At 38.9% G+C, this 14,654-nt stretch overlaps 2 protein-coding genes across 2 annotated transcripts; both read left to right on the top strand.

Annotated features, from left to right (window-relative positions):
- Nucleotides 1-119: 119 nt before the first annotated feature.
- im:7138535 (uncharacterized protein LOC797998 homolog) lies at nt 120-3,628 on the top strand. Its single transcript, XM_027178781.2, has 8 exons — nt 120-446; nt 546-652; nt 905-1,021; nt 1,153-1,385; nt 1,463-1,543; nt 1,624-1,740; nt 2,557-2,700; nt 2,824-3,628. Exons 1-8 carry the CDS (start codon nt 403-405, stop codon nt 2,980-2,982), a joined length of 1,002 nt encoding a protein of 333 aa, XP_027034582.2. The 5' UTR covers nt 120-402; the 3' UTR covers nt 2,983-3,628.
- Nucleotides 3,629-3,698: 70 nt separating this feature from the next.
- LOC113663466 (GAS2-like protein 2A) lies at nt 3,699-14,475 on the top strand. Its single transcript, XM_027178780.2, has 6 exons — nt 3,699-4,098; nt 6,118-6,335; nt 7,245-7,352; nt 7,681-7,777; nt 9,230-9,419; nt 11,416-14,475. The coding sequence occupies exons 1-6, from the start codon at nt 3,699-3,701 to the stop codon at nt 13,067-13,069; spliced, it is 2,667 nt and encodes an 888-aa protein (XP_027034581.1). The 3' UTR covers nt 13,070-14,475.
- The last annotated feature ends 179 nt before the right edge of the window (nt 14,476-14,654 follow it).

Raw genomic sequence — 14,654 nt, forward strand, 5'->3', positions numbered from 1 at the left:
TGGTTGTTTTAATATTTTGAAAGCGGTTGGACATCCTCTTTACTGTTGACGGTCGAATTTTACTTTCATATCGTTTCACTTCCTGCTAAAAATAAACAGACGGTTGGAAAGATGTATACTAATATAATACTACTACTACTACTACTACTACTAATAATAATAATAATAATAATAATAATAATAATAACAATAATAATAATTTGTAGTGCAGACAGAACAAACAAACAACAACAAAAAAAACAGTAAAAAATCATACAAACAGTTCCCTGATGATAGAATAAAAGTCCCTTGGCTTGGAAGGTAACTCGAGTGTGTATAATCTGACTGGATCAGGAAGTAACAGACAACTCGCTGTAAATTCTCAATACATGGAAATATAATATCATTTTCACGTGTTTTGGAATGGAGCGAGAGACGTGGACAGTATCTGCTCTTAAAGCCCTCAGGTAAATCAATAAATATCTTCACTTTGCTGTGTCATACTTGAAAACCTAACCTAAATTTTTAACGTCATGTTTGTCTGAAACTATATTAATATTTTACAGATATGACAGTAATCGCTGTATGACACGGTGTGAATGTGATGAACTTCCATGTCCACTGATTTCCTGGTTGGTGATGGAGCTGAGAAAAAGCTGTCCAGATCTTGGAGGTATAAAAAAGATTATTCAAACAAATGATTCCCTATGATAAAATGAGAAAAAATGTATATATTAAGATGAGATCTATAGCACACTCTTTCCTATCCTGTAGTGGTTTTTCACCAATCCACACACACTGCTTCTCCCAAGAGTTTCCTATTAAAGGGATTGGGACATCTATTGGTTGTATCGATATATCTGAATTAGTATTGCATTAACGTGATGGCATTTCTACAAAAACATGTCCCTGCACATTTTACCAGGAAACAGTGGCACGGTTCTGGCTGGGGAACTGAAAGAGATCCTGAAAGTCACCGTGTACCCTTATGACACGCTGAGCACAGAGACTCTGACCCCTGTACATCTCAAGAGAATAACAGGTAAACTATAAACATTTATGAGACTCCACTTTTTTTTAGGTGACCAGATGAGACCTGCATTCATGTATTGTACATCGCACTGTTTTTATGTTCAAGCTGAACATAATAAAAGCTGAATTTGTTTTTTGCAGAGTTCCTTGTGTCCGAGTTACAAGCAGCACATATGCTGAAGTACAAAGAGTGCAATCCGGAAGACTCTGAGCCTCTGAGTGAGTCAGGCAAAGAGCAACGACGGAGAAAATCGATTACAGATACTGACAACGAGACTCCGTTAGATGACAAAGAAGTAATGAAGGAATTGTCAGCTCTGTTTAAGGCCCTGGATATGGATCCAGCCTCGCAGTTCAGTGATGTCTACACACAGGTAAGAAGAAAAGACCTACAGAAGCATACAGGCTTTAACGATAAATGTTGTAATCAATAAAATCTTCACTGATTCAGGTGGAGTTACAACTAGCGTCTCTCCCAGAGGGTGAAGTGCAAAAGCCGTTGCTAAAGACAAATCTGAATTCTACACAATGGGTACGTATTGTTTCTGCAACATGACCCGATTGCTACACGATTGCTCTGCTTTTATGTTTTTACTACTCGTTTGTTTTCAGAGCACTCTGAATCAGATTAACCAAGCTCTCTGCAAGGATTACGAGTCCCGTCGGCAGATGATGATCAAACGCTTCCACGTCACACTCCAGTCGTTTGCATGGGGAGAGCGAGGAAAGGTAGACTAACAAAGAGCCACCTGTTGCTTTTAAATTCTCACAAACCTTATTTTGCATAATGTCGCTTTGTTTTCTTTTATGTAGTAAAGCTGACTTTCGTCCTCAAGGCTTCTTTTTGTCTGGTTAATGGTCTCTAGCTTTATAACAAGGCAGTACTTTGAGGCATTTCTGAAAGAGAAACCCTTTCATGGAAAAGAGAGTCCTGCATGGAATTTTAAAAGGCTTTCTGACAAGGACAAACCAAACAAAAAATTCTTGTTAGACAAGGTTAGGTTATTAAACCCATTTTCTAGAAGAATTTACTTAAAGGTTCTGGGTGAACCTTCAAAGTTGTAGAACAAACATATCTAACATGGTTTCGAAGGAAGTTGAGGACCCCTTATCTGTCTATAGAGCTTAAGGAAATCTCGGTGTATGATAATATTATTATAATGGGTTTGCTGAAGGTAACTTTCAAAAGAAACTTTAAGGAACCATTCTTTATCAAAGAGCATGCGATTATTATAACTTGTCCATCATCATATCATATAATCGGTATGCTATACCATACAGACACCAAAGAGGGAACTCTTACAGGATGTGTATAGAACCCGACAACACTTTGTTTCTCTTTATTAGGAACATTTATTATTTTGTGGTTCCATCAAGAACCCTTCAAGCGTACCAAGTATCGAATGTTGTCCGTTTTCCAGACATAAAGTTCCATTCCAGTGCTTTAGTGCTCAGAGTCATTAGTACAGCACATTTAACAGTAACAGAAATGACCACAATGACCAAATTTCTGAATTTCTGGGAACTTCTGGTTTTCCTCTTTAGGAGCGCAGCGCTCTGATGTCCACTATACCCATGTTTCCACTGTCGCTCGAGTCTTCTTTTTCCATTGCGATGTTACTAGCAGCTAGAGAAGATCAGTCTTGCATTCTGCCCGTGACTGCAGGACCATCAACAGCCGTTCACAAGGTGCAGTACTAACAAAACCGCAATATTCACACATAACATTTATTGCTATTAGACATTCTAAGTTAACTGACCACCTGGTTTTTGTCTTGTTTTTGTTTGTTTGTTTTTTTTGCCACCATTAAGATGCTGATGGGTAGCGTGCCAGATAGAGGAGGTCGGCCCGGAGAGATCGAACCTCCCATGCCATCTTTCACTCGCCGTAGTGAAGGAGGCGATGGTCAGAGACGTGAAAAGAATAAATTCAAGCACTCTGGAAAAAAAGCAAGAAACAAGAACAGATAGCAACCTTGTGTAATAATCAGAATACTTGCAAGCTGTTATGTTGTATACAATCTAATATTCTGCCGGTTTAACTGACTACATATAAATGTGCACTATGGAGATTATACTATTTTCTAGTCTGATGTTCGAGCTGTTATATTGTTATACAAACTCAAACACTACAATTTATTTCATTTAAGAACTATTATATTTTAGCATGTAATTTTTCTGACCTTGCACTATGTTGCAAAACTTTAATTTGGCCCAGGAAGGGAAAATCAGGATTATTCTTAAACGTAATCCTGCTGTCTTTATTTATTTAGCAATATCACTGACATGCAAGTGTCGATTCAGTTTAATTTCATTTCAGTCTTGCAATGAGAATGTTTTAAGCAAGTGGAAACCGGCTACTAAGAGAGCAAGCCCAAGCCTACTTTTTGTTTGTTTGTTTGTTTGTTTATTTAATTTTTGTTATAAGGGAAATATCATTCAGCTGTAGGCATGTTTTATTTAAAGTCCTGTTTCTAGATTTCTTGCTTTTTTTTAATTAGTGTAAAGAAAAGAGGAGTTTCTGTGGTTGTGGTGTTGAAATGGTTAAAGGGAATGTTTGGTCTGGTCACCAAGGGCAACCTGTCTAAATAAATCCAGCAGCAACTTTCCAATGTCACTGGTTACTAGCAGTGTTTGTTTAAAAGTTTGTAGATTTAATTAATGAGAACTATCAGTCACAATTATGGATGAGATTCAGTTCATTATTTAGACGTGGTTTATCAATGCGCTTTGCCATGTCGGGAATTGAGCACGCGTCGACGCAGAGCATCAGACCTTTTAGGTCGTGTGAGGAATACCTCTACGCGATGAAGGAAGACCTGGCCGAGTGGCTGAAGGACTTGTACGGCGTGGACATTACGGTGAATAACATGGTGCAGGCGCTGGAGACGGGCGCGCTCCTCTGCGCTCACGCCAATAACGTAACGCTCGCCGCCGCCGAGTTTCGGCACCAACACGGTCGCGAGTGCGCGCACCTGCCCTCCTCCGGGGTGACTTACATGAGCTCGGCTCAACCTGCAACCTTTCTGGCCAGGGATAATGTGTCCAACTTCATCAACTGGTGTCGGAATGAAATGCGCATCAAAGGTAAAGGTGGCAAAGGATGAGATGGAGAGACCGAGAGGAAGGGAGAGATGAGGGGGGGAAAGCATGTGCTAGAAACAACAACAATCAAATTTTTAGTACACTAATACCAAATATATTTCATGGTGAATGTGCTTTGCTACAGATAGAAGTTTATTGTTTGGACAAACAGGTCTTTGCCCTATTGTTTAATCAATTAATTAAGTTAGAGTTTAATCTCTAAAATAGTGAATATATGAATAAAATATCTGTCTATCTTATTTTCTCTCCACCCATCTATCTATCTATCTATCTATCTATCTATCTATCTATCTATCTATCTATCTATCTATCTATCTATCTATCTATCTATCTATCCGTCTGTCTAGCTATGCAATTTTGAGAAGAAAAAAACAATTTAAAGACTTGTATGCTAATTGGTTTAATGGGTTTCCACTCTAATTAGTGAGGTATATAAAGTTTATAAAAGAAAACCCACATTGGATTCCACTGCTGTCAGAAAAGAACCGGAGTGAGTATGTACAATGTAAACAGACTGGCCACAATAACTGGACAGTTGGGGGAAGACAATGTTATTTCACTCTTCAACTGTTCTTGGCTGAAAGTCGTGAAGCCTGATGTGGCCTTCTGATGTTGTACCCCATCCACATCGAGGTGTATTTTGATGCTTTTCCACTCACTATGGTTGTAAAAAGTGGTTGTTTTGGTTCCTATAGATGTTCAGTGATCTCTGGACATTCTCTGTTGATCTCAATCAAACCTGACAAAGTCACTTTTATCTTATTAAATTATATGCCTTGTGCTCCTTCACATGATTGTCTGATTGCATAGTTACATGATCTAAATAAGGTTCAAGTTAAAGTAGTGTATAGACAAGCTCAATATATACCATTGACTGTGAAGTGGGAGACCTTTAATACCTTTAACAAAAGGAGCTAAGTTTCAGAAAACATAGTGGTCGTGTGGGGGAGAGAAAGAGTGGAATACAAGCATATTCATTTAGTTTTTATAGTTTGGTTACTACAGTTCAGAAGACATTTTACAGAAGAGAGTTAATGATGCAAAGTTAACTAGCTAGCTTCGCCGTTTGTTGTGTTCATGTCTGTCGACCAAATACACCACTCACATAAAAATATGTATATAAAATCATGTCATGGCTTCTTTTTTTAATGAAAACACTCTGACACAAACTCAGAAACCTTTCGTTTAATTGTTGTGTATTATATCTGAAAAGCGTTATTACTTTGTTGTGCCACCAGAGGGAGACATTTGCTCGAACTGTGCGGCACAACGTTGCTTTGCACTGTAAGAACTGAACAATCTTCTATTAAATTCCTCTCTTATCTGTATTATTGTTGTTGTTAAAAAGTCTATCATTTCAGACTAAAGCTTGGCTTTGAATGTGAAAAACTCAAAACAAGCTGATAGGCATATGTTATTGAGCCACAAATGCATGTTACATTTACAGCATTTGGAATACATCCTTATCCAGAGTGACTTACATTATCTCTCTCTCTCTCTCTTTTTTTTTTATTTTTTTTATTTTTATTTTAAAAATACATCTAAGGGCCTTGCTCAGGGGCCCAGCAGTGGCAGCTTGGTGGACCTGGGATTCAAACTCACAACCTTACTACATAGTAGCCTATAGCAAGTTGATTTGGAAAACGTCTTGGTGCTTAGTGCACTGGAAAGCTAGACCTCCTGTCCTTGTAAATGTTACTGTAGATTATATTTTCTTAATTTAGTTTTCCTTAATTTAGTCCTTATTCATGTGAAATTCTATTATTATAATTATTTAGTCCATTCTGTTGTTATGTAGTGGGAAAATGTCTTGTCTCCAGAACTTAGAACACAGAAGACAAAATAAACACAATTTACACTGAAGTATATACATTTAAGACTTCTTAAGACAAGAGCAATGTTCAAACTAAAACAAAAAATGCAGCTGATGAGCTATTCTATGCACTAGAACTATGCTCTCTCAGCATTTTCACATCACTGCTGTCCTCCCTCCTCCTGCAGACGTTCTGATGTTCGAGACAGACGACCTTGTCCTTCGAAAGAATGAGAAAAACGTGGTGCTCTGCCTGCTCGAGGTGGCTCGACGGGCCTCTCGTTTCGGCATGGCCGCGCCTGTCCTTATTCAGCTGGAGGAGGAGATCGAGGAGGAGATTCGTGAGGAGAAAATGGAGTCTGTGGTCAAGAGATGCTTGATAAACACAGAGAACCTTGATGAGATGGTGACTGACTTCTGATCTGCCCCATAGATTAAATTCAATTTCATCTAGAACACCAATCAGCTAGTGAACTCTATGTTCCTACAAAGCTTAGGTGTAATTTAGGTACATTTCCAGGTGAATTGACTTACATGGTCATTGTAGATAGATATATAGTGTGGTGTGGACTAAATGACTGCTCCAAAAATAGATTCAGCCGACAAACCGACGAACACTGATGTCTGCGTAAATAATTACAGTGAACGATAACAGAAAATCATACCTGAAGGTTTGATATTTATCTCATAATTTTGCTTCTCAGACAAATTATACATGACCATTAGTATTTATTTATTTATTTACGTATTTATTTATTGGATTTCTCTCTCAAGCTGTCTCCAGTTTATTCACCAACATACAGTTTCCATATCACTCCCATCTTTGCAGGAAGGAGTAGGTGGTGTTCCTAGCCTTTCTCCCAGGTCATTCTACATTTACATATCATTTTAAGTAATGAAGTGATTTAATGACACAGAAACTACATTCTGTCCATTGCACTGACACACACACTATTATGCATGGTTAGCTGGCTTGTAAAATATGTACAGAGATGACGCATAACCTTGTCCTAACCTCAATCAGAAACATCAATTTCTCTAGAGGCAGGTTTACATTCTGTCGGTAAAGATTAATAGTCGAGAAAAGCAGGCTGGAACTCCTATTAAGAGCAACATGCTTTGAAGGATCACTTGCTGTTGACTCTTAACGCATCCTGTTAACACCTTTATTATTTATTGAACAGGAGGATAAAGAGCTAAGGCAAGCTGTAGTGAATTGTGCAGGTGAGATATGGTGAAAGAGACTGATTGAAACTGTGCGTGTGTGTGTGTGTGTGTGTGTGTGTGTGTGTGTTTTCACCTCCTATGTGTACAGGTTCAATATCTGATAAGTCGCTGCACTTGTCCCAGTCAGTTTCCCATGGTGAAGATATCAGAGGGCAAATATAGAGTCGGAGACTCCAACACCATCATATTTGTGCGAGTAAATTAACCTCACTGTCTTTTCGTCCTTTCTCTCTCAGTCTCCCTCCCTCTCTCTCTCTCTCTCTCTCTCTCTCTCTCTCTCTCTCTCTCTCTCTCTCTCTCTCTCCCTCTCAACATCTTCCTCTCTCATCAATAATGATGTGTGTTTTTGCTCTGCTGTGTCACAGGCTGACAAATGATAAGAGATAAAGCTCATACACTCTGATACTCTTTCACTGTCAGTCAGCTGATGGCATATGATTTCTGTAAACTGTGCGTGTGTGTGTGTGTGTGTGTGTGTGTGTGTGTGTGTGTGTGTGTGTGTGTGTGTGTGTGTGTGTGTGTAGATCTTAAGGAATCATGTGATGGTGAGAGTGGGTGGTGGATGGGACACCCTGGAGCACTATCTGGACAAACATGACCCCTGCCGCTGCACATCTCTTTGTAAGTGTGTATATACACACACACACACACACACACACACACACACACACACACACACACACACACACACACACACACACACACTCTCACACACACACAATCAGCTACCAGCATTCTAAAAATTAATACATCAATTCATGTATTTTAAACAGTCAGGATATGTCTTATCAACACAAAACTTTGTGTTGTGTTTATGAACAGAAGAATTTCATTTTCATTTCTGATTATTTTTATGCCCCCCAACTAAAGAGCAGTCAGCCACTCAACACAGACGCAATTTATTCATACAAGCACATGTAATTGCTCCCCTGAAAGTGCTTAAAACAAACACGTTTGTTTTTCATAAACAGTGGGGGAAAAAATCACAGCATATGATTACATGTAGTTTTTAATTGATTTGGTTCGTCCGTCATCAATCCTCTGTTAATGTGTTTAACGTTTCTCGTTGTGAGCTTGCCCATTTTCAGTAATCGTATCTAGGTGTTAAAATAGCTCTGAAATTTTGTTCAAGCCTCATAACACCTTTCTACCACAATGATAGGTATCTGTACTGATACCGGCACTTAGGGTGAATATTAGTTTCAGGAACAGAACATACTGATACTGTACTTGAAGCAAGGACCTCAATAACACAATTTAATTAAGAGTTTTAAAGGTAAAGCATACCAAAGAACACATATTTCACACAAAAAAAGGAGAAAAATGTCCCTTTGGCTTAAGAAGAGCCTTAAATTAGGGTTTAAATGAAAAACATTTCATTAACAAGTGAATCAGACAGTAAAAGGTAATGAATTGAAACATTTATTTGGATTGCAAAATGCTGCTTCAACCAAAATGGTGTAATTATCCAGGATTTGACAACCATAATGTCAAACGTTACGATCAGTATTAAAGTGTTATCGTTATCATCCTTATTATGAGCTAGCTGAAACCTCCTTAAAGATACACATAGGAAGAAACTTTGCTGTAGGTAGTATTAGTATCCAGATGTTTGTTTTTTTTCCCCATCAGAATTTAGAAGAAGACAAATTCTGGCCCTTTAAGTGTTATGACTTTTGCAGTCTTACAATTTACGTAGCTGTGCCACTAAATTAAACTGAGAAAATCATCAACCGGTATTATGTTTGAGAATAACATGGTGTGAACTATAAAATGGCCCAAGAATAGAACCTGGTGGGACACCATATTGCACTTTTTACTCTCTGGATAAACTCTATTATGTGAGTGGAGCATGCTGAGATAATACCAAGATATATCTGATTGCGTTCATGCTGCACGCAAATCTAAGCATGCTGTGGTAGCTTGTTGTCATCCGAGCATAAAAATAGCACAAGCATCTTTTAGTTGTCACAGAACCATTGAAACAAAGCCCTTGTTAAACCTACACTTTATTGTAGCGCTGTAGGAATTGCATAACCCATAGCTCATTTGATTCTCTCGCTCTCTTGCTAGCCCATAAACTGGCACAGCGCCCTGGCACTCCGGTCCACGAGATCAAAGCCAGGCAATGCGGGCCTGATGGCCAGGCTATGTCTCAAATCTCTTTGGTGCTAAGCCGAACCCAGTCCCCAATCGATCCTGTAATATGGACTTCTTCTGCTCCCACCAGAATCCAGAGATCAGAGCCAGGGCTCAAGACAAGGTAAGTGAATACAAATACACATTTTCTCATTCATAAATAAAATATACATTAATATATTAACAAAATATTAATTAATTGCTGCTGATTACAAATCATTTGGATCCTGAAGTGTGGCCATTTGGAAAGGAACTTATTTTGATTGGGATATTAAAAGTTGTATTCTATCAGGGTTAAATGCATGAATTATTTAAGTAAATGAAAATATAAAGTATCATGATTTAATTATACTCAAACAAGTCAAAATCAAAACCCGGATACAATGCCTCCACCGCCTCCACCGCCTCCACCGCCACCACCAAGTCTCCATCAACTCTCGGACAGACACAAGGACATGTGGACAGACCAGTGGCAAAAAAAAAAAAAAGTCAAAGACATAAATGGAAAAACCACCCCATGCTTACTCTATAAAAGTGAATTTACAATTTAAAATAAACCGAACGCTTAATTACTGCAACCAGAGCACACAGAGTTTATTTCCCACACTCGCATGCCAGTGACTTTCAAGGGGGCCAAGGAACACGGCAAAAAGTAATCGATCACTAAATGTCATTGAATGCCACAGACATTACACACAGTATGAGTGCACTAAATCAGCGGGTTAATTAGAATCCACAAGGGTTCCTGCCAGGTTAAAGAGCATCTTCAGGAAGATGGAGTTTGTACATGATTATTTTCAGTCGGATTTCTGGGTCCCAGCTAGTCAGGGTTTTAAAGCTTAATATTGGAGCAAAGTGTTTAATTTAGTAGTCTAAACTCTAATACTCTCTAATATGATAGATAGAGATGTTTCCTTAAAACAGATTGAGATAGAGAGATGTTTCCTTAAACCCTGCACAGGAACATCGTGTGCGTTGATCAAATTGTAGAGAGTATGCCGTAAACAGTACAAGACGCTATTCTCTGATGTATAAAGACTTGCTAATTGCTGTAGTGTAAGAGGAATGAAACTTTTCACAAAGAGTTATTTTTCCTCTAACAGCAAGCCGCATCATGTTTTAATCCTTATACCGTATATGTCATGGTTATAATTTGAAAGGCTTCTGGTCGTCATTTTTATAAATTTCAGCTCCAGCTGACAGTGTGACAGAAATTCATTTAGGCCTGCAGACTTGGCTTGTAATTAATTAGACAACAAAAATATGCCTACTTTTCAGAAATCTGTGTGTTTGTGTGTGAAAGTAATGCTGTGAGGGAGACATTATTTATCACTGCTTTGAATCTGCAGTTCATCTGTTCTGTGTCAAGTGAAGTCGTCCATCACCTCGTCGTTCATTTCGTATCAAATTCCCATCGCATCACAATTATCCCATAGCAACATTACAGCTCAAAGAGCACAAACAATGGAACAAAATGACATGGGTAATGGTTTTAAATAATTGTTATTGCATCGGTTCCGTCATTTCATACAAATTTAATGAGAATGCCTAATGACGGCCTATTTAATTACTGCAATAAACTAAAATCAGCTTCTGCTTCACCACTTGCTTTCAGGTTTAAACAGTTTATCATAGTTTAGCTTAGATTGTACCGTTGTTTTATTTGACAGTGAATATAAATCAAATTCAAACTCTAAATACATTCAGACATGTTATGGTTTAGAGATGTCGGCGTGGAGGCACTGATCGATATATAAACCTGGCCATTTATAGAGAACAACGACAACAAGTGTTTCTAACTCAACAACCTTTCAGATAAGATTTATTTTAATAACCATTGAAAGGCTTTTTATTCATACGAATGGCTAAAAGGAGATAAAAAGATCAGTTTGGCATATATGCCTATTGTAAATGACATTTGTTCCTTCAGTCTGTACAGTTGTTGTATAATGTTGGAAATCTGCCATGGCAAACATTGAATGCTGCTATCTTCTAATAGAAACATTGAGTCACATGCTAATATGCACAGCTCTGACTGACTGTAAATATAGTAGAGAAATAATATTACCATATAATTGAGAGATCCATTACCTCATCTGGCTTTGTGGTTCTTCTTTCAGACTAAGGGTCTCTTCCCAACAGACCAAATCTGAAATTAAGGACATGCCGAAGTCCACTTGCAGAACAGGCAGAGAACCCTGTAGAGTGGCTCCGTCTCCACGTGTAACCAGTAGTCTTCCTCGACCAGCCCGCCTGTCCACCCCACCACCACAAGAGACTCAGCGCCCCAGTACACCCTTGGTCTTGCAGAAGGTCTACAGCCAAACCTTTACTCCACCACAGCAAGGGCCAGAAAACAAGCCTAGGCAAAATTTAACTAAGTCTCAGATTGTATCAAAGCTGAGACAAAATGCCACAACTGGACCAAAGAACAACAAGGATTTACAAAGTGTTCCAGAGAAGCCAGGACCTTCACTGTCAGCTCGACCATTGCAGAGCATTACACCGGTTCAATGTCTTGCAACCAACAACAGTGGTTTGATAAGGCAACAAGACTTTCAAGACAGTGGGAATGCCAGAAAGAGCCCGGGGTTCATTCGGACATTTTCTCCTACAAAAGGGCTAATGGGTGTTATATCAGGGGATGGACATACTAGGCTCCTTGCATTAAATGAAAAAGGCCATTCATCAGACAGTCCATCCCCACCTACCAGACTTCAAATAAATGAGAATAGCCAACAGAGATCTTCTTCACCTGGTGACAGAAAGCATTACGTGGTACTTCCAAAGCACACTGTATTAAATTCTGTAATCTATTCTGACTTCAACAGCACCGTAGTGGAGCAGTCTCAACCTGTTGCTGTTGTGAATGCAGAAAACAAAAATAGAGATACAAAGAGAAGCTATCTTTTTACTCCTCCTCCTATCAGTCCTGCTCAGGAGGCCATCCTGTATCAGAGCCTTGAGGAAGAGATCCTATTTAACCTACAACAGCTTAGCATGGACTCTGATGGTGGTGACTCAGAGAACGAGCAGGACAGTAGTCAGCCTGACACCCTAATGAATTCTCGGGAGATTTCACATAAGATCAGGCAACCATCTATCCACAACACATCCTGTGGTGGATCCCATTCATCTTCTAGACAAACTAATACAAGAGATGCTAATTTTGAAGCTGTTATTGATGAGCTTACCAAAGGGAGGAGACCACTTGAGAAAGTATCTGTTGAAAGTTGGGTGAACAATTTCTCCAAAGATCTCAGAGACAACAAGCAAGAAAATCAGACTAACACAAGAAACCTAAATGTTTTCAAACCCTCTGTGGCAAGTTCCTGGTCGTCCCTAGGTTCAAGTATAGATTCAAAAGAATCTACAGAACCAACCAATACTGCAGAAGCTAACAACTCTGAAACTAGCAATAAGGAGACGCTGCAGGTCTCTTCATCATATCAGAGGAGATCATTGAAAAAGCCAGAAAGGGTGCCCTCCATCTATAAGTTGAAGCTGAGACCTTGTATGCGTCCAAGACGGGACAACAGACCTGACAAGACACCTACAAAGATCCCCAAACCCATTTGTTATAGAAGTCAAAGCCCAGAATACACCACGTCCGTTATGACCGATACTCAGAAAGGTCTTAATGTTTCTTGTAGAGCTTCCATCAAAAGATGCTCAAGGAAGACGAGTCAAACTACATCCAAATTTAGTGCCACAAAGTGCAGAGGAGGAGACCAGGAGATATTGGCAAATCAAGAGCTTGAATTCTGGGTTTAATGGGTTTTTTTGTGCTCAGTTATAATTTGTGCCATGCTTTGAATCTCAGGCATTAGCTGGAGAAATTCATTCAGTTATGGGCATTGTAACCAGTTTAGGAACCACTTCATCCTTGTCAGGGTTACAGTGGATTTAGACACTACTCTAAAGATGGGATGAGAAATGGGGTTACCTCTCGGATGGGATGCCAAACTATTGCAGTTCAAACCAGAACCAGAACTTAAAAAGATTGAGCCAAACTCCCGAAAGCTGTGAGACAACAAAACTACCTGATGCACAACTATTGCTTTTTTTCCTAAATGATTTGCAGCTGAAACAGAATACAGAAGTTAACAATTGCAGGTTAAAGGTTTTGATCAAGCACCCAACAAGGGCAGCTTGGCTATGCATGGATTTAAATAGATAACCTTCCAATCAGTAGCCCAAAGCCTTAAACACTGAATAACCACATCCCAATTGCCCAGAGAGAAATACAGCATGGCAAAATCATGATGAAAGTCAATTTATTTTAAGAATCTACAAATTTGTTTTGAATAATTTCTTGACTATACTTAGAATTTCAGACATGCACATGCTGACATGCTTCAGCTTTATTAAATAAGCATTTTTTTCCCCCCCAGGCAGCTCAGAGGCTTGCAGAAATAGAAAAGCACACTCTGTATTGTTCACGGTCAGGTGCTTCACAGCTGAGCCTTATTCTGTCAAAGTACATAGGATGCGAAAGAACTGACAGATAATACGCAAATATTAAATTATTAAATCTACATTAGTCTCATCTGCTCTTTAGCTCAACCATAAGTGATGTGTGTTTACATGCTGCTTTATTTAGCCATAAACTATTAAGAATAGCAAGATACAGTATATAACATAGTATTTGAAAACTGTAGCATTCCCACTGAGGTTAATTTGAGCTCAATTTTCTCTTTAACATTTTTGCAAGTCACCTTATTGCCTTGTTTTTGCCTGTGCAGCCTTTATAAATAAACCCTAGTGTAAGTCTGGGGATATTTATAGCCTCCTTGAAACTGCAGTCTATAACACCACAGCAGATGAACCCGGCCCGGTACATCCCTTTCTCCTGTCTCTTTCTCTCCCCCCCCCCCCCCCCCGTCTCTTTCTCCTCCTTCTCATCTTAAACTTCTCTCAGAGGAAGGGACCACTTCAGACCTTTCATCATTATCTGTAGGCATAAAAATTGGTCTGAGGTGGCTGAGGTACTCATACTTTTTCCCCCCTGTATACAATTAACAGTCAGCATTCTGAACAGACGAATCCTCTTCCATGTTATGTTTATAAAACAGACGCCATTTTCAAAAAGGGAAAATGTTTAATTCGTATGACCACAGTACCAGAAATAGCTCTTTCTGTGATTACATAATAAAAAATATATCTGTGATCTGATACCAGCAAGACGATTTATTATTCATTTTAGTGCAACCGGTACATCCTGACTTTCAGTTGTGTTTGTAATTTAATGTGGGGTGATTTATATGGGGTGCTTTTCTACAGACATTAAGCATAATGCATGAGAAATAATGTTCTCAATAGGGATTCTTTATTAAACACACTTTCGTAAAATAAAATC

The sequence above is a fragment of the Tachysurus fulvidraco genome, chromosome 26 (assembly GCF_022655615.1).
Source record: "Tachysurus fulvidraco isolate hzauxx_2018 chromosome 26, HZAU_PFXX_2.0, whole genome shotgun sequence".
Classification (NCBI taxonomy): domain Eukaryota; kingdom Metazoa; phylum Chordata; class Actinopteri; order Siluriformes; family Bagridae; genus Tachysurus; species Tachysurus fulvidraco.